The 20,995-nt window shown below is 35.5% G+C and overlaps 2 protein-coding genes and 1 pseudogene across 2 annotated transcripts; 2 read left to right on the forward strand and 1 right to left on the reverse strand.

The window, feature by feature from the left end:
• Positions 1–4,510: 4,510 nt before the first annotated feature.
• LOC114761390 (pentatricopeptide repeat-containing protein At1g77170, mitochondrial-like) lies at positions 4,511–6,437 on the reverse strand. Its single transcript, XM_028950746.1, has 2 exons — positions 4,688–6,437; positions 4,511–4,600 (listed from the first exon to the last, which is right to left on the reverse strand). The coding sequence occupies exon 1, from the start codon at positions 6,328–6,330 to the stop codon at positions 4,918–4,920; it is 1,413 nt and encodes a 470-aa protein (XP_028806579.1). The 5' UTR covers positions 6,331–6,437; the 3' UTR covers positions 4,511–4,600; positions 4,688–4,917.
• Positions 6,438–9,078: 2,641 nt separating this feature from the next.
• On the forward strand, positions 9,079–10,605 carry LOC114761350 (protein phosphatase 1 regulatory inhibitor subunit PPP1R7 homolog). Its single transcript, XM_028950700.1, has 4 exons — positions 9,079–9,474; positions 10,200–10,205; positions 10,311–10,430; positions 10,486–10,605. The coding sequence occupies exons 1-4, from the start codon at positions 9,079–9,081 to the stop codon at positions 10,603–10,605; spliced, it is 642 nt and encodes a 213-aa protein (XP_028806533.1).
• Positions 10,606–17,218: 6,613 nt separating this feature from the next.
• LOC114761351 (protein phosphatase 1 regulatory inhibitor subunit PPP1R7 homolog) lies at positions 17,219–20,650 on the forward strand (annotated as a pseudogene).
• Positions 20,651–20,995: the final 345 nt, after the last annotated feature.

Raw genomic sequence — 20,995 nt, forward strand, 5'->3', positions numbered from 1 at the left:
GGTATTGCTATCATTTATTAGAAATTGTGTAATTGGGAAGCAATTGTGTTGTTAGGAAAAATGCCAATGCTGAACATTTCATAAATCTTCTATGCATACCTTGAATTGTTGATTATAACCGCCATTTTCTTGAAACGTTCTTGAATCCCTTGTGCGGTGATGGGTGTCCATGGTAGTAACTTATTCTGGATGAGAGGATCTGTTTTTGCTGACGAGACCTGCAGAATTTAGGAAATTCTGCGCTTCTTTTCCACTGATTTAAATTAAAAAAAGATTTTACGAAAAGAATTACCTCTATGTATCACGCCTTACTGATATTTTAATAACCCCAATTCCGCATAGCGCCATGATTATGAGAATATTGTATGATTTAATTTACTCCACTCCACATGCATGCATTGTCATTTTTTCATATCCATTCAATAGGACATCGATAACCTTCTCTGGTGGTGAAAAAAGACTCAAATGGCTCTTGTTTCCACTTTCTATACTTAAGATCAACTGATGATTTTTGAAGTTAAGATCAACTGATGATGTTTGAAGTATTCCGTCCATACTATAATAGGCTTAGTACACGTTAAATCCACTGCTTTATTCAATTGAAATCCATCCACTTGTCAGTCACTTTATTTTAAATTTGTCTTGGTAACAAATATTTTTATCTTATAATCTCACAAATAAACTATTTTTATTTTATCATAATAATTTTAGATATTTTTTAACAATTATCACATTAAAAATATCAAACACTACTATTTAATAAAGTATATGTCCTTTTTAGTCATTTTACAACTGAACTAACTTTTTTATTCATCCAAACAACTTTTAACTTTTCCAACTGACTTTTTAAAAGCACCTATCCAAACATACCATAACTGACTTTTACTCTAACTTCAGTTACAAAAGTCAGTTGGACTAGAAGTCAGTTTTGTCCAATGCCAATCCAAACATACCCTAAGTACGAGTGACTTGTGCATGCCTCAATATATAACACCGTTTAGTGTTGATGATCATCAGGTGGAAGATGATTCCCATGGAAAACGTAAGAGGGTAGGAAGCCAGAGGATCACTGGTACTGCACTGCGCACCCGTAATGAGAGCAAGGAAGGACCATCGGGCATGCCAAAGCCCAACAGCGTTCGTCCCTTCCACAACGATAACGACCAAGTTTCGCTGATTCTGCTGTCAGACTCTGATTAACAGCCACAAATCTACATCCCAGGAAGGCTTACCCTCTCTCTTTTCTGTCCTGTCATGGATCCCCCCCAGTTTGTGTAGTGTTTCCTGTGGAGTCTTTTTATTGTTCCCTTTTTTCTACTCTTTCCCGTTTGTAGTAATGTCAGAAATTAAAAGGGGGAGTGATGTTTTGTTTATGAGCCTTTCATCAGCAGTGTTTTTTCCTTAATCTAGCCACAACTTTTTTGATTTATTTGAATTTAGATCGATCTTAACTTTATGATCTCTCTTTTTTTATTTTAACCAGCACTTTATGATTAATATATACTTATCTAGAAACATTTTTACCCTTAAAAAAATTAAACAAAGTTAATTTTCCCCGAAATTCTTAGATGAAAGTATGCGGCCTCCTGTTATGGTAATTAATTAATGTTGCCTATTATTGGCCTCAATTCACTCTTAGAAAATAGGAACAATTTCGGTACTTATCACTTTGATGAACACCTTAGATTCATCAAATTTAGATCGTTTATATTTCATTTGGATGACTCAGATTTGATTTCTTTTTTATTTTTATTTGTTCAAAATAATTATTTTAATATGTATAGAATCTAAAATAGAAATAATTCCTTAACTATCATTTTTTCAAAAAATAATTTTTTATATTTAAAAATAATTAATTAAATATTTTCAATTTGGACTGTTCAAATCAAATATAAACGGTACAAATCTGATGAGCTTAAAATACTTATCAAAGTGATAAGCACTAAAACTGATTCCAAATAAAAAACTTGATCGAACTTACTGGAAAATAATTCTCCGTGTCCCTAATACCACGAGGGGAAAACGAACTTAATTGTGCTTGATACACTTTTTCTTCACTCAATCCTGTAATCAACAAGAAATGAAGATTTGTACCAAAAAAACAAGAAATTAATATTGCAAAAGTTTATCCTTCGCCCATATTTGACATTTCATTTTTCACCCCTACTGTTGACAATGTATCCCCAAGTATTCCCATATGACACTGCCACAAAAGCTATAAAATCAATATTAAAAAAATAGACCGGTTATTGACCCAGTCAAATTAAAGTACTAGCTTATAATTCAATAGTGGGGCCGTGATCTAAGCTGTATTCGGATCTGTTATGAATAAATTAATACTATCTCCGGTTCTAATTATAAAAACTGATTGATTAATTTAAAAAAATTAAGAAAATAAATTAAGTTTGTTATATGTAATAAATAGGTGTTGTTCTTCCTAAAATATTCTTACTAGTGAAGTGTGTTGGTTAAAATTATTATTATTAGGAGGACTATCTTAAAAAAAATGCACAAATATTAGAGACAAAGTAGATTGAGTCTTATATTTAGAACTAAAATAAAAGTCAAACGAGGTCTTATATTAAAAACTGGAGGTAGTACTACTTTTTTTAATACAAGCACTAGTTAATTAATTTGAGTAAATTAAAAAAAACTAGTTAAATTAATAATTTATAATATATAGGTGTTGTTTTCCTTAAAATATCGTTGTTAATCAAGTGTACTGGCTACAACTATCATTATTACAAGAACTATTTAAAAAAAAGAATAAATATGAGAGACAAAGTAAATTCAAATTTTATATTTAGGACTATAATATAAGTCAAATAAGTTTTTATATTAAAGTCCAAAGGTAGTATATTTTAAATTATGTAAGCCTAAATTAAAGGTAAATAATTTTTATTATAATAAAATGAATGTTTAAATCGGAAACAAATAATGTATAATACATAATTTATAATTATAATTTGACAAACATACATACATATTTCTTGTTATGTTATTTTATTTTATTTTTCTTCATTTTTCAAAGCTTATTGAGTATAGATATGTGTAAATTGTCATTTAAAAACATGATCAAGGGCTTGTTTGGCAAATACTTGAAACCATGGTTTTGGCACCCAAACCATGGTTTAAGTCAAAAATTTGCCAAACAGGGGGGAAAAAAATCAGCATACCACAGTTTTGGGCTCAAAACCATGATTTTAAAAGAAGTGAATCAATTCTGTTTCTGGCTCAAATTAGAGAGTATGATTGTACCTATCAGAGTAGATCTTAACGATAATACGACTTTAACACACCTAAATTAATTTTCTATAAACATGTTTAATATTATATTTTATAAATACATATACACATTAATTATTAATTAATTATATTATCTTATATATTATTAATTATGTTGGTAAAAAATATATTATTAACAATTTTATTCCTTCAAATTAAAATATATTATAAAATCTATCTTTTATATAATTATCATATTAACTTATACCCTTTTAAGTAATTTACATATATAAAAAGTGCTTCTGATAACAACTATCCAAACACTTTCACTTTATCAGAATAACTTTTTCACAAAATCTATTATTAGGTGTTTGGATGAAACCAAACCATGATTTGGAGAATAGTTTCTGGAAAATAGATTTTTTGAAAAATAAATTTTGTGAAAAAGTAACTCTGATAAAATGAGAGTGTTTGGATAATTGTTATTAGAAACACTTTTATATGTACAAATTACTAAAAAGACATAAGCTAATATGATAATTATATAAAAGATAGATTTTATAACATATTTTAATTTGAAGGAATAAAATTGTTAATAATATATTTTTCACCAACATAATTAATAATATATAAGATAATGTAATTAACAATTAATTAATATGTATATATATTTATAAAATATAAGATTAAATATGTTCATAGAAAAATAATTGAGAGATGTTAAAATCATATTACTGTTGGGATCTATTTTGACAGACACAATCATACTTTCCAATTTAAACAAAAAATAGAATGGATTCACTTTTTTTGAAACCATAATTTTAATCTAAAATCGTGGTTTGCTGATTTGTGCCCCTGTTTGGCAAATTTTTTACCCAAACCATAATTTCAGATATTTTCCAAACAGACCCAAAAGCTATTCTCCAAAAGTTATTTTCCAACCATATTCCATCCAAACACCCTTTTCAAAAAAAAAAATGTGACCGATTCACCCACCAGTTCTACCGATTCTTTGTTTGGTCGATTTCCTCTCATGGTGAAACTGAACTCAGTACCTGTTTCCCAATTCAACTTGACACCGTTTTATAAACTACTACAATCATCATCATTATTCGGTAAAGTAACTTAGACCAATGAGAGAATTAACAAACTGTGGCATTAAATTCTGCCAAATATGTCCTGTGAACAATCCCCTACTCTCATCCCCGGTATGTTCGTATGGTAGATATGGCAGAGAAAGGAAGAGAAGGGGACGTACTACTTGGAAGGAAGTGAAAGCTGCATGTACAAAGGAATACCCCACTGTCATGAGCCAATGTAGCCATGCACAGACTTCAACTTCACCACAGCCGCAGTGGGATCTTATGACGGTCAACTATGAAAAGATGGAGAAGCTCAAGTCACAATACAATTAAATGATTTGTCACAAATGGTAAAAAGAATACTGGCATATCATGCTTACTTTTCAGGAAAAAGAATAATATAATGGGAAAACAATTCTTTTTGCTTTCTGGTATTGCATTCTGGCCTTTCAGAGTAAAGATGTAAAAACTGCCAATAGGTGGGCATTATATTACACTGCAGTGCAGCCGTACATGGGTCATGGGACAAGTCTTCTCCAAGAAAATATAAACATTTCTGTCCACGAGGTGAGGCAAATCAAAGTCAAAATAGGCTTCCACCACCGCACGTTTAATCTGACTTTGTTGCTAAGCTGTAGGCAGGGATTTTGGCAAGGCTTCTCCGCTTCATGACTGATCTTACATGCTCCACCTGCTTCCACATGCCTTCATTGGCATAGATATTAGACAACACTACAAAAGCCCCATCATTCCAGGGTTCCAATTCTTGCAAATGTTTAGCCACCCACTCCGCCATATCCACATTCACATATTTCTCACAAGCACCCATCAAACAACCCCACACTACTGCATTGGGCTTCATTGGCATCTCCTCCACCATTTTTCTGGCCTCACTGAGCAATCCTGCTCTACCCAATAGATCCACCATGCATCCATAATGTTGCAATCGCGGTGTTATGCCATAAATATTCCTCATCATGTCAAAGTAGAATCTTCCTTCTTCGACTGTCCCACCATGCACACAAGCACTAAGTACTCCAACAAAAGTCACATGGTTAGGCTTCACCCCTGCCTCTCTCATTCTCCAGAAGCATTCAAACGCTTCCTCTACATGTCCCTGCATTGCATAACCCACAATCATGGACGTCCATGATGAAATATTCCGTTCTTCCATCGATTCAAAAACTTTGAAGGCTAGGTCCATCCTGCCGCATTTTCCATACATGTCTATCAGTGAGTTAAACAATAAGATTTCTATCCGATCTGTGGATTTCACCTGCAAAACACATTTGTGGAATTGAAAGGCCATGACCAAGTCACCAAGGCTTCCGCATGCAGATGTCACGCTAACCATGGTGACACCGTCCGGCACGAACCCATTTCTCATCATCTCCACAAACTTGTTTATTGCCTCCTGAGCAAGTCCGGCTTGGGAAAGACCACCTATTATGGCATTCCAAGAACCCAGCTTTCGCTCAGGATTTTCCTCAAACAGCTTGTGGGCGCTTTCAAATTCTCCCGCTTTACAGTACAAATTTAAAAAACCACTTTCGCAGAACTCATTGAACTGTAGTCCAAGCTTAATACCGATAGAATGGATCTGCTGTCCTACTTCAAACGCAAAAGACTGGCAAACAGCCTTCAGAACGATGGGAAGGGTGTAGCAATCGGGGAAAGTTCCAGTTCGCAGCATCGCAACATGGACGCGAATAGCCTTGACTGGAGAGTCTAGCCTAGTGTAGGACCTTATGATATTGTTCCAATGAAAGGGAGCAGGATTAAATTCCAAGAAATGGGTTCGGATAATACGAGCATGTACTATGTCCAATTCCAGTAAACATCTGCAGTTTGACAAGCAGGTTGCTATATCTTTCGAGAAATCATTTCCAGAATGAAGGGACGACAAAGTTGTGGGGTATCGCTGACGGTCTTGGGCAACAAGAGCTAAAGTAGAGAAACTTGGATCGAAATAACGAGAAGCGGCCAGAAAAATTGGAACTTCGTGTTTCAAAAGCCTTATCATTAAATAGCAGCTGGCGTTTGAAACCAATCTCACTAATGTCGAAACATAGATGCCTCTTGATTTTACCAAATCGTTTGCCGGATCAGGGAATTCATCGTGATACCGGCAGCCTGCGGCCGTGCCTGTCTGAGGTCAGGGCAGGTGAGGGCTGTGCTTAGTTTCGATGTCGCACTGTGGAGAGTTTAGCGACCAGAAAATGAATTGTGGGAATTTTTCAAGGATTGAGGTCTGGATTTCTCAATCGGCCTTTGGCGATTAAAAAATTATTGATTAAAAATATTGGGTATAGTTATATTGGTTTTATCTTCTATTCATTCAAAAAATATAATTTTAATAACTGACGATATCAATATAATTAACGAAGTAGCTGTAAGAAAAAAATTTGTGAGGCTGCTACTTCATTGTCACTCCTCCATTTTTTAACAAGTTCTCAGTTAAAATTAAACTTGAGGGACAATTCTCAAGTAAATTCAAAATAATTAATTTTGATGATAAATCGTATGTCAATTGCATTTCTCCTAAACTCTCTTTTTGTTCAATTATCAAACGCGTAACCTAATGTTCAAGCCAGTACATGTAACTGTTAGCTTGAGCTTTATCCAATACTGACATATGTTTGATATATCTTTGTTTAATCATTTAAATATAATAAATATGAAGAAAATAGATTCCTACTATTCCTCAGATGAATTCCCTTTCTAACCCAAAATGCTTTTGGATGTATAATATCGAAACACTGTTTAATAAAATCAATTATTATTGACAACATTGTTTATAATGTTGTGGTTAAACGCACCTTGAATGTATAGATAGTGAACAAAATAATGGAGACTGGCTGATTTAATTATTTTTGCTAATTTAAAAAATAAGTAAAGAATAGATAAAGGTCAAGGCCATTGAATTTTTCAACAAAGTAAAAAATATTTGCATGGAGTTTAGTAATTATTTTATATGCAGTAACATGTGTGGAAAACCGAAAGCATGGACATATTTTTTTTTGTTTGTTAAAAAGTCAATATATATCAGAAATAACAAAATGAAATATCACTAGCAAAAAAAATGGAAACGATCATTTTCCATAAATTTTTACAGTTTATATTAATTATAAAATAATATGTATAAAAAGATAATATTATCGCATATTCTTAATCTTGTTGAAACTTTAAAATTCATCCCACCTAAGCCCTAATTTTTGCAAATAAAAAATTTCCTATAAATGTTAAGTAATTAATGAAAAACACCTAAGATAATTTAATTTGTTTTAAGTTTCAGTCAGAAATACTATGAAAAGATTTATACATTTTTTTCAATTTTTTTAGATTTGTTTTCTTATAATATTGACGAATTAGAATTAAAATTAAAATTGTCTTTACGCAGATTCTCTATAGACATGTACCATGATAAAGGGAAAGAATAATAATCAATCACTTTACCCGTCTACCGTCTTAACCCCGCAACGATGACGTATTTACTAATTATACTTCCACGCACTCGCAAATTTTGTAGCCTCCAATCAATTCAATCGATCACATACGCTAATAATCGAGGGAACGAGTTTCGGTGCGAAGCGGCTTGATAGTAGCTCATCACCACGGCACACCGTTTCATTAAGGTTATGAATGCTCTTAACCGTTCGATGATGAGCGATAATTTTTCATTAAAGTTATGAATGATCTTAACCGTTCAATGATGGGTGATAATGACTGCTTGTTGCGGATAAAAATTCTGAAGTCATGGACCGTTTCAATCCTCTCTCTTCTTCTTCAGGATGCTTTCATGTGCGGCTAAGCTAAATTTCTAATCAAGCGATTGAAGAAATGAGAGAGGGAGGAAGGAAGTAGGGGGCTAATGATTGTGACTTTTGCTCCTTATTTCACAAAATCTTTGGAGCCAATGTCAACAAAATGCTTCAAGTTTCTTCATCTCCTTGTTAATTCTGTTCTCCTGCACTTCATCTCTTTCGAAAGACACACTGGTTGGTGGTTAATGTCAACAACCAGGGTGAACAAGCACTACCCCAATCCCATCCAAATGGCTACTCTTTTGCTCTTCTCTTGACTAAAATCGGATAAACTAACATACCCGAATCATTTTTACTTTTCATGATCTCTCCTTCGCTAAAACTTCGTGGCAAACTGGAAACCGATCAATTGTATTTTTAGCCCAATCACTCACAAATTCAACATCCAAAAAACCAGATCAGTAAAAAGAACAATAAGCAGATAAAAGAGATCAACAATTTGAAACCCGTCAATTAGCAAGTGAAGAATGTCCCTAAGTGAGCGTAGGTTTGAAGGATCTTGCTGGATAGTTTGGGTGCAAAGTGCTGTGGCTTTGAGATACTTCTCTAACTTAAAAAAAAAAACTCATTACCCTGATCTGTCAGAGATATTTTTTCTCCTTCTGCTGAAGCTGGGGAGTTGCCATTGGTATTCATCTTCAAGTAGAAGAGACTCAACTGCGAAAATTTGGAGCTTGCTCATTATTTGAAAAAAACAAAAAAAGGTTGGAACTTGCCTTGCTAAGCGTTTTCTCTTCCTTCAGATAAAGAAAAATAATATCGTGAGCACAAATTTACAGATCCCAGCAAAACGACGTTGCTTGGCCACTGAATGATTATTAAAACGGTGCGCATAAATGATGAGCTCTTGGTGCTCATCATTATGCTTAGCATGGAAACTGAGTCCATAATCGAGCGGGGTATTGCATCTGTCCGAAACCATCGATCTTCAGCTTCAAAGATGAACGATGGAGCCCAATCTCCTGCGGCTCGTGATCCCAATGTTCAGGATTCCGGCAGAGGTTGAGGAGGATCCTTCTTCCACCCTCCTTGATCTCACCGGCTGTCAACTTCACGACCTCGACTCCGTCGACTTGCCTCCCTACCTCACCGAATTGGATCTCACCACCAATCGCTTATCCGCCTTGGACCCTCGTATAGCCCACCTCTCTAACCTCAAGAAGCTTTCTCTTCGTCAGAACCTTCTCACTGATGCTGCCGTTGAGCCCCTTTCCGCCCGGCACGACATTGCCGGTCTTGAGGTAATTCAAGTTATGCTTTTGCCTCCCATTGCTTTTTGCTTGCTAGAAAGGTTTGGGAAAATTGGTCCTTGTGTTCTCTATGCGTTTCCGAAGAGAAACATGGTACATAAATATCCCCCTTTTTTTTTTTTTTGAGGCTTAGGTGGGTGCGATGCTGTGAATTTGATCTTTGGTTGCTGGAAAATTGAGCGTCAATGAGAACCCTTTCAACTTTCTTTCAAAACTTTCCTAATGAGAGGAACTTAAAATTGTAAAGCAGGGAGGACTTTGAAGGATTTTGGAAGGTTTATTCTACCGTCTCTGTTAACTATTCCTAAGCAAGGGAAAGGTTACAGAAAACCTTCCCTTCCCCTCTCCATCCTAACATAGCCCCCGAGAAAGGCATGACAATGCAGGATGATTCAGAAGACATTTATAATGGAATTTGACGTCTTAAGTGAGATAGATATTTTCCTTAAAAATGTTCATGTTTATGCTCCTACCAATTTCAGATGATGGGAGTGAGTTAAGGAGTTAATTAGTTCTTTCATATTCTTCACACTCTATTAGTTGCTTGAAAATTTTAATCTAAATGGAAATCTATTTGCCTCCAAACATTGAATCTTCATAATTGGAACGAAAGAGGAAAAGGAAGTTTCCAGACCTTGTTAAATAACTTCGGATGAATTTTACATACAGTTGCTTTAATTTATAAGCCACAAAGTAGTTGGTGGTCTGTGTAGAATGCCGGTTAGAAATGCTTCTTTCTCATGTACAGTTGTTCTTGTCATTGGTTATGATTATCCTGTTTCTATATTTAAGCTGATGACAAACTGGTATTTATGCAGGAGCTGGTGCTACGTGATAATCGATTAAAAAAAAAAAATCCTGATGCCAGCATATTTAAGAAACTTGATTTTTTATTTTCTTTTAATGAAATTATTTCACTGAATGGATAGTGTCGGACTGTCGGGTCTCCAAAAGCGCTCCATGTACCTAGAAATGAAGTGATGAAGATGGAGGAGACTGATCACTTTCATGAACTGCAGATTCTTGAGCTCGGCTCTAACAAATTACGGGTGAGTAATATGGTTTGTTGTAGGAGAACCTATCACATAGTATTATTTGAGACAGATGCCACTTTGTGCTGGCGTACATGATATATTGGGTGGGAGCATGATTGTGTGCCCTGCGGAAAAGTGGGCAGTGACTTTGCTCGCTGTAGCTTCTAATGTAGCGTTGCTTGGGTTCTGATTTATTTGCATTCCTGATTGAGGCAATGGAGAATCTGCAGAACTTGACAAGTCTTCAGGAGCTTTGGCTTGGACGTAATCGAATTAAAGCCGTAAACTTGTGCGGGCTCACATGCATCAAGAAAATTAGCTTGCAAAGCAATCGGCTGACTTCAATGACAGGATTTGAGGTATTTAGTTCGATATTGTTTTCCCTCTAAGTTTGATACAGAGTATTGAGGGAAAATATTAAAAAATCAATCAAAGCCCTATTATGAGTTATGTCTTATCCTCTCGCGAAGCCCTTGATCTATATGACAAAAATATGTAATCAAGTGTTTTGAGAATTGGACCGCCTTTGTGATTAGACAGTAGTCAGACATTGAGAACCAAAACGAACAATGGAGAATTGGACGAGTAGATCTGGGGAGAAAAATAATTAGATACCACATTGTTCAGCTTCTTGAAGTGTATTCTTCACAAACTTGTATTGATATGCTACTCTTAAACATCTCAGTAATATATAAAAGGGCTGCTGCTTTCAAAAAAGGGTGGGAAAGCATAATATCGACCCATTAATCTAATGATATAAAAAACGGAAGTTTCGCTTGTTTTTAAATAGGATCCATCGAGTATGACTTGTATTAATTTTGCGGATTCAAAGTCCATAAGGAAACTTTTGAGAGTGAGTTTGCTCCTTTGTTTGGTTTTCATACAAAGTACAACTTCTTTGCGATGGTGTAAAGGCAATGAAATTTTTGGAGAAAACATAAAAATTAAAAGAGGAAAAAAAACGCTTGCAAACACAGTCATAATAGCGGCAGCAAAAAGAATCGGGGTCAAATCACATGCTCACATCACGATAATGCGAATCGAACTAAAGAGACAAAGTGATAAAATGGTCTCTAGATTTGTAACTCCCACGGTATTTTCGGTGGCATCAGCATCGTCATGAGAGAATCTCGTTTTCTTACCCACGCCTTCCCCTCTTTTCTTTTTCTTCATCTCCTAATTGTTATATTACTCTTCTAGTCTTTAATATAAAAACTATCTAACTAATTTAACAAGATTATAAAAGTTAAGTAACTTAGTTAATTATAAAAAATATGACATGATTTTTTAAAAATACCATAATCATCTTCTTTAATATCCTCTCTTATTTTTCTACTTAATTATGGTTGAGAGAGTATCAATAGGGGTAATTTAGAAATAGATATGATAAATAAGTCTTATATTTAGGATCAAGATTAACTCAACAATTAGATTCTATATTAAGAACATGAGGAGTAACATTTAAATGATTAAATTTTACTCTTTCATGATAATATTATAAAAAAGTTAAATTATAAAAAAAATAATTTCAAATTGCCAATTTTTTTTTTGAATTGTTTAAAATTATAGACAAAAAATTAAAAGCACTAAATTTAAACTGAAAAATATTAATTTAATTATTGAGGTAAAAAATGGAAGAGAATTTGTGGCCTGGATGGCGAATTATGAAAAGTAAAGCTGTATATATAAATCAAAAGTAAAGTTGTGTACATAGCCTCATATATTCGCCACTAGCTTGGGGGGTTTTAAATTAAAGCTCTTATTGGCTGTTGCTGTGTGTGTTCATAAGGGTCTGTTTGGTTCAATGAAAAGAAGAGGAGGGGAGGGATTTTAATGGAGGAAAGGTGAGGGGAGAAAAGTGAAAGGATTTTAATATTACATTGTTTAGATTTATAAAAAAAAAGGAGGGGAGGGGAGGAGTTTTAATATTACTTTGTTTAATTCATGAAGGAAGGGGAGGGAAAAAATTTTAATATGGACAATTTTGCCCTCATTTTATTTAAGATATGGGCATAATGGTCATCACATAGTAAAATATGAGTATAATAGTCACAACATGGCAAAATATTGCCCTTTCCCTCTAAATCCTCTCAATTTTGGAGGGGAGGTTGAGGTAGGGGTGTGCATGGACCAGACTACACTATGTTTGTTATCAACCCGAAGTCTGAGCCAGTAAAGGCCTTGGGCTAAAAATGACAGCTCGAGGTCTGGTCCAGTCCAGTACCAACCCGATGTCGGGTTGGACTGGACTTGGTCCTCTGGACTGCCTGGACTAGGACCTAAATTTAATTTTTTAAAAAAAAAATTTCTTCAATAGGAGACAAAATTGTGACTTACTATATAAAATTTTACACATATTTTAATCCACAGTTCATCAAATTTGATCATTTCCTTTCAATTTTCCAATAATGTCATGTTTTATTAATTAATCCTCGTTAATATAAATCTTATATTACAGAAAATATATATGTATGCTCATTACTTAGGAAGTTAATAGATAAATCTTGATTATTTGAATAGACAAAAAACTTATATGAAAAAATTATATAAATAATAATTAAAAAAATCGGGCTAGACTGAATTGGACCAACTGGTCTGAGGGGCCAGTCCCTAGTCCGGTCTAACCCGATGAGATCAGTTTGGTCCAGTCTGGTCCAGTTTTGTTTCGTGCTAATTTTTTCTTGACCGGATTGGACCGGGTTTGCTTAGATTGAACTGAACCATACCGAACTACCGAGTTTTTACACAACCCTAGGTTGAGGAGGGGCGGGGAGAGAAAATTTTTTTAAAATTTTTCCTCCCCTCCTAAAATTTTTATTGCCAAACAAGAAAAAATGATTAAAATCCTTCCTTTTCCCCCCTCCAAATCCTTCATACCAAACACATCCTAAGAGTTTAGCAGAATAATTAGGAAATTAGTGATGAGTGTGAGTAGTGTTGTGACTTGTGAGTTAATGCATGCAGTGTGTGCCGTTAACGCAGTGTCGTTAGTGTGTTCTTGCGCCCTCATCATGCTTTACTCGGGAAAGAATTGAAGTTAATAAGAGGGACAGATCAGAATGGAAAGAGAACCATGAATAAATTCCTTATTTCCTGTGTTTTTTATAGACGTCTGTTTATTTACTTAGTACTTCTGGTCCTAATTATAAAGTCTTGTTTTATAATTATGACTAGATGTGGTATTAAGAAACCTATTTTTCTCGCAAAACCCTTGATCTATGTGACAAAAATATGTAATCAAGTGTTTTGAGACTTGGACCGGATGAGGATTAGACAGTTAGACATTGAGAACCAAAACGAACAATGGAGAATTATATTGGACGAGTAGATCCAGTGAGAAAAAGAACCAGTAGATACCACAATGTTCCAGCTTCTGGGTGTAATTTTCTTCACAAACTAGCACTGTGACATTAATTTTGCGGATGCCCAAATTCCATCAACAACACAATCCGACCAAATGCACGTCCGCGAGGGATCAAATTCACATTTTGGCACTAAAACCCAAGTTTGGAGGGCAATTCCATCACTTAGCGAGAGAATTACTGCCCCCAAGCTTACTCTTTTAGTTCTATTTATAAAGTAGAGAGAAAATATATTTTTTAATCTTATTTATAGAGTATTGAGAAAAATATTTTGTATGAATGTATAATTTCACCATCCACTTATTATGGTGTTAGTTTTGTTTACATAAAGAATAATATATATTAAATAGTGATAAAATTAAAAAGTTGTTAAATGTAAATGAGAATTAATTGAGTTTAAAATTTTTTTAATCTGTATAAAATATATTAAAAATAACTTATAAATAGGACTAGAAGAGTATATCAGAACTACCCAACTCACCCATATTCGTGGCCTTCATTAAACGAGGGGCTCAGCTTCCCTTCGCTGACGTTACCATCCGCTGCGGATAAACGACAATGCGTTTGGAGTATTTTGTCAAACGCGGCAGAAGTGACGTGCCCTAAGGTCCAAGTCCTGACTCCTGAATTAAGGAAAAGGAGGAGTCCACTCTCATGTCTTTGATCCTTTGATGCGGTGATTGTCACTCATCAGCAAAATTTTATTTTCATCTAAAAAAATTATTTGTAAATAAACAAAGATTCCTGTTTGACCTAATAAAATTCTCCATTGAAAAAAAGTCATATAAACCAAGAAATGAATCCCATTAAATAAATTTTTTTTAACAATATTTATATCAAGTTTTTTTTATATTAATTATGTCAAGTTTTCTAATCATATATAACCATGTGTCATATTTTTAAATTATTAACATTTAATAGCATTTAGTCATAAATTTACACAAAATAAAAAGGAACATATGGTTATATATGATTGGAAAACTTGAAGGAACTTGATCGAGGTTTCCTCCAAATTTTTTGAAAAATATACTACCTCCAACCCTTAACATAAGGGCTGGCTAGAGATTCAATCTTGGTTTCAAATATAAAACCTCCATTTATTTTGTCTTCAATATTTATCAATTTTATCCTAAATAATCTTTATAATAATAAACTAATGTTTAACTGAATTAGTCGAAATTAACTGTTACCCATATGAAATCAGATTTATCAAGATTATAAAAATTAAGTTAACGTAAAATTTTGAAAGAAAAAAATAGAAGTTGAAAGATATTGATGTGTTAGGTCAATAAAATATGAAGTGTTATGATTCATTAAAAGATAAGTATAAAGTTCATTTTTTTCATTGAGAATTTTAGTTACTACATATGGTTCTTGATATATAAGCTAATTATCTAATTTTTGAAATTAAAAAAAATTAGTTATTTATAATAAATATATATTATCTTTTCTAAAATATTGTTCTTAATTATGTGTATTTGAATTATCTTTAATATATGCAGTTATTATAAAAATTACTTGAGAGTAAAATGAATAAATATTAGAGACAAAGTGAATTGAGATCTTATATTTAGAATCAAATTGAATCTCTAACTAGCTTTTATATTAAAGATTAGAAGTAGTATATTTTTAAAAACCTTTTATTAAATAGGATTTATTACTTAATTTATATGGCTTTTTTTAACATTGAATTTTATTACGTAAAACGGGAATATCCGTTTACTTACAAATAATTTTTTTAGATGAAAATAAAATTTTGTCCTGGGTGAAAAAAGTCCTCGTCCAACAAACAATCGAAGAGAGTGACCAAAATTAAAAAGTCCTCGTCCTGGCAGGCTCAGCCTGGCTCCGGGTATTGGATATTAATTTTGGTCACTCTCTTCGATTGTTTGTTGGACGAGGACTTTTTTCAGAGGCTCGGGTATTGGATGGCAGGCTCAGCCTGGCTCCGGGTATTGGATATTAATTTTGGTCACTCTCTTCGATTGTTTGTTGGACGAGGACTTTTTTCAGAAGCTCGGGTATTGGATGGCAGGCTCAGCCTGGCTCCGGGTATTGGATATTAATTTTGGTCACTCTCTTCGATTGTTTGTTGGACCCACCCAGGGGCACTTGCTTCCGCCTATATATTCCCTACGGGAAATGAAGTCCCGCACTGAGCTATCAGGTAGCCAGAGGACTGAACATCCAGTTCCCTTGTTGCTTTCTTCCGGTCAGCGTTGGCGTCATGGCTTCCAAGAGGAGTGAGGTTGTCCATCTGAACAACAGTGTGTGTGAGTACCTGGAGCGACTGGGTATGAGCGAGGAAGCCAGGCTTGAGTTTAGAAGCAAAGCTAATTCCATGGTAGGACTTGAATCCTACAGCTCCCCCTGGTTCTCCAGGTTCACAGCTCAACTCTCTCAAACTCTGCACCAAATCCAACAACCTCGTCCTGAAATCGATCTCAATGAACCTGCTGATCCCCTCGATGACAAGGTATAACTAACCATACACTTCTTCTTCGTCGTCAATGAATACGTACGAGTGACTTGTGCATGCCTGAATATATAACACCGTTTAGTGTTGATGATCATCAGGTGGAAGATGATTCCCATGGAAAACGTAAGAGGGTAGGAAACCGGGGTATCATCACCAGTACTGCACAGCGCATCCGTGAAAGCAAGGAAGGACCATCTGGCAGGCCAGCGCCCAGCAACGTTCGTCCCTTCGGCAAGCGTAACAGCCAAGTTCCGATGATTCCGCTATCGGACTCTGACTGACAGCCCCAATTCTACATCCCAGGAAGGCTCACCTCTCTCTTTTCTACCGTGTCATGGATACCCCCCAGTGTGTCTTGCGTTCCTTGAGAATGATTGTCTTTTTAGTTTTTAATGTTCCCTTTTTCTGCTTCCCCGTTGGTGGGAAGAATAATCAGTAGTCAGAAATTAAAAGTGGGGGACTGATGTTCTGTATGAGCCTTTCATCAATGGTGTTTTTTCTTTAATTTAACTGCTACTACTTTCTTATTTGAATTTAGATCCTGACTTTATGATCAAAGTATGTATAATTTGAAAAGACTAAAAAAATTATTAAATTACTTATTTGTAAATAGAGAAAATTGATTTGAAAAAAAAATAATAAATATAATACTTAAAAATCAAAAATACCATGAAAAGACTTAAAATTATGTTTTTACATAGATTCTCCATAGACATGTAACATGATAGAGGTGGTGTTTAGATAAAATCAAATTATGGTTTAAAGAATAGATTTTATGAAAAAGTAATTCTGATAAAATGAGAGTGTTTGAATAGTTGTTATCAGAAATACTTTTTATATTTACAAATTATTAAAATGAGAAAAAATAATAATCAATCACTTTACCCGTTTACCGTTTTAACCCCGCAACTATGACGTATTAGCTAATTATACTTCCGAGCACTCGCAAATTCTGTAGCCTCCAGGCAATTGCTCCCATCCCATAATAATCGAGCGGGGTATTGCATCTTTCCGAAACCATCGATCTTCAGCCTCGAAGGTGAACGATGGCGCCCAATCTCCTGCGGCTCGTGATCCCAATGTTGAGGATCCGGCTGAGATTGAGGACGATCCTTCTTCCACCCTCCTTGATCTCACCAGCTGTCAACTTCACGACCTCGACTCCGTCGACTTGCCTCCCTACCTCACCGAATTGGACCTCACCACCAATCGCTTATCCGCCTTGGACCCTCGCATAGCCCACCTCTCTAACCTCAAGAAGCTTTCTCTTCGTCAGAACCCTCTCACTGATGCTGCCGTTGAGCCCCTTTCCGCCCGGCACGACATTGCCGGTCTTGAGGTAATTCAAGTTATGCTTTTGGCTCCCATTGCTTTTGGCTTGCTGCAAAGGCTTGGGAAAATCGGTCCTTGTGTTCTCTATGCGTTTCCAAAGAGAAACATCGAGCATGAATATCCCCCTTTTTTTTTTTTTGGAGGCTTAGGTGGGCGCGATGCTGTGAATTTGATCTTCGGTTGCCAGAAAATTGAGCTTCGATGAGAACCTTTTCAACTTTCTTTCAAAATTTTCCTAATGAGAGGAACTTAAAATTGTAAAGCAGGGAGCACTTTGAAGGATCTTGGAAGGTTATTCTGCCCTCGTTATTAACTATGCCTAAACAAGAGAAAGGTTACAGAAAACCTTCCCTTCTCCTCTCCATCCTAACATAACCCGGAGGACATTTCTAATGGAATTAGACCTCTTAAGTGAGATAGATATTTTCCTTAAAAATGTTCATGTTTATGCTCCTACCAATATTAGGTGATGGGAATGAGTTAAGGAGTTAATTAGTTCTTTCATATTCTTCACACTCTATTAGTTGCTTGAAAATTTTAATCTAAATGGAAATCTATTTGCCTCCAAACATTGAATCTTCATAATTGGAACGAAAGAGGAAAAGGAAGTTTCCAGACCTTGTTAAATAACTTCGGATGAATTTTACATACAGTTGCTTTAATCTATAAGCCACAAAGTAGTTGGTGGTCTGTGTAGAATGCCGGTTAGATATGCTTCTTTCTCATGTACAATTGTTCTTGTCATTGGTTATGATTATCCTTTTTCTATATTTAAGCTGATGACAAACTGGTATTTATGCAGGAGCTGGTGCTACGTGATAATCAATTAACAAAAATTCCTGATGCCAGCATATTTAAGAAACTATTGGTTTTTTATGTTTCTTACTTCACTGAATGGATTGTGTCAGGTCACCAACACATTGAAAGAGCTCTATGTATCTAAAAATGAAGTGATGAAGATGGAGGAGATTGATCACTTTCTTGAATTGCAGATTCTTGAGCTCGGCTCTAACAAATTACGGGTTAGTAATATGGCTTGTTGTAGGAGAATCTATCATATAGTATTATTTGAGACAGATAGCACTTTTGTGCTGGCATACATGATATGTTGGGTCGGAGCATGCTTGTGTGCCCTGTGGAAAAGTGGGTAGTGACTTTGGTCGCTATAGTTTCTAATGTAGCATTGCTTGGGTTCTGATTTATTTGCATTCCTGATTCAGGTAATGGAGAATTTGCAGAACTTGACAAGTCTTCAGGAGCCTTGGCTTGGACGTGATCGAATTAAAGCTGTAAACTTGTGCGGGCTCACATGCATCAAGAAACCATTGATCTTCAGCCTCGAAGATGAACGATGGCGCCCAATCTCCTGCGGCTCGTGATCCTAAAGTTGAGGATCCGGCTGAGGTTGAGGACGATCCTTCGTCCACCCTCCTTGATCTCACCAGCTGTCAACTTCACGACCTCGATCGACTCCGTCGACTTGCCTCCCTACCTCACCGAGTTGGACCTGACCACCAATCGCTTATCCGCCTTGGACCCTCGCATAGCCCACCCCTCTAACCTCAAGAAGCTTTCTCTTCGTCAGAACCTTCTCACTGATGCTGCCGTTGAGCCCCTTTCTACCTGGCACGACATTGCCGGTCTTGAGGTAATTCAAGTTATGCTTTTGCCTCCCATTGCTTTTCGCTTGCTAGAAAGGTTTGGGAAAATCGGTCCTTGTGTTCTCTATGCGTTTCCAAAGAGAGACATCGAGCATAAATATCCGGTTTTTTTTTTTTTTTAATTTTTTAATGAGGCTTAGTTGCGTGCGATGCTGTGAAGTTGATCTTTGGTTGCTGGAAAATTGAGCGTCAATGAGAACCTTTTCAACTTTCTTTCAAAACTTTCCTAATGAGAGGAACTTAAAATTGTAAAGCAGGGAGGACTTTGAAGGATTTTGGAAGGATTATTCTACCCCCCGTGTTAACTATTCCTAAAGAAGGGAAAGGTTACAGAAAACCTTCCCTTCCCCTCTCCATCCTAACATAACACCCGAGAAAGGCATGACAATGCAGGATGATTCAGAAGACATTTCTAATGGAATCTGACGTCTTAAGTGAGATAGATATTTTCCTTGGAAATGTTTATGTTTATGCTCCTACCAATTTCAGATGATGGGAGTGAGTTAAGGAGTTAATTAGTTCTTTCATATTCTTCATACTCGATTAGCTGCTTTAAAATTTTAAGCTAAATGGAAATCTATTACCTCCCAACATTGAATCTTCAGAATTGGAACGAAAGATGAAAAGGAAGTTTCCAGACCTTGTTAAATAACTTCGGATGAATTTTACATATAGTTGCTTTAATTTATACGCGACAAAGTAGTTGGTAGTCTGTGTAGAATGCCGGTTAGACATGCTTCTTTCTCATGTACAATTGTTCTTGTCATTGGTTATGATTATCCTGTTTCTATCTTTAAGCTGATGACAACTGGTATTGATGCAGGAGCTGGTGCTACGTGATGATCAATTAAAAAAAAAAAAATCCTGATACCAGCATATTTAAGAAACTAATGGTTTTTTATGTTTCTTACTTCGCTGAATGGATTGTGTCGGGTCTCCAACACATTGAAAGAGCTCTCTGTATCTAAAAATGAAGTGATGAAGATGGAGGAGATCGATCACTTTCATGAATTACAGATTCTTGGGCTCGGCTCTAACAAATTACGGGTTAGTAATATGGTTTGTTGTAGGAGAACCTATCACATAGTATTATTTGAGGCAGATGCCACTTTTGTGCTGGCATACATGATATATTGGGTAGGAGCATGATTGTGTGCCCTGCGGAAAAGTGGGCAGTGACTTTGCTCGCTGTAGCTTCTAATTTAGCGTTGCTTGGGTTCTGATTTATTTGCATTCCTGATTGAGGCAATGGAGAATCTGCAGAACTTGACAAGTCTTCAGGAGCTTAAGGCTGGAACCTTGTGCGGGCTCACATGCATCAAGAAAATCATCTTGCAAAGCAATCGGCTGACTTCAATGACAGGATTTGAGGTATTTAGTTCAATATTGTTTTCCCTCTAAGTTTTGTACAGGATATTTGAGGGAAAATATTAAAAAAAAATCAATGAAAGCCCTATTATGGGTTATGTCTTATCCTCTCGCAAAACCGTTGATCTATATGACAAAAATATTTAATCAAGTGTTTTGAGAATTGGACCGGCTTAGGGATTAGACAGTAGTCAGACATTGAGAACCAAAACGAACAATGGGGAATTGGACGAGTAGATCTAGTGAGAAAAATAATTAGATACCACATTGTTCAGCTTCTTGAGGTGTATTCTTCACAAACCTGTATTGATATGCTACTCTTAAACATCTCAGTAATGTATAAAAGGACTGCTGCTTTCAAAAGGGTGGGAAAGCATC

This window comes from Neltuma alba, unplaced genomic scaffold (assembly GCF_004799145.2).
Source record: "Neltuma alba isolate B1F8T4 unplaced genomic scaffold, ASM479914v2 tig00011119_pilon, whole genome shotgun sequence".
NCBI lineage: Eukaryota > Viridiplantae > Streptophyta > Magnoliopsida > Fabales > Fabaceae > Neltuma > Neltuma alba.

Coding starts and splice junctions, on each gene's coding strand:
- LOC114761390 (XM_028950746.1), bottom strand. CDS start 6,330: ATGATAAGGCTTTTGAAACACGAAGTTCCAATTTTTCTGGCCGCTTCT.
- LOC114761350 (XM_028950700.1), top strand. CDS start 9,079: ATGGAGCCCAATCTCCTGCGGCTCGTGATCCCAATGTTCAGGATTCCG. Junction 10,431..10,485: donor TCGGCTCTAACAAATTACGG/GTGAGTAATATG, acceptor TATTTGAGACAG/ATGCCACTTTGTGCTGGCGT.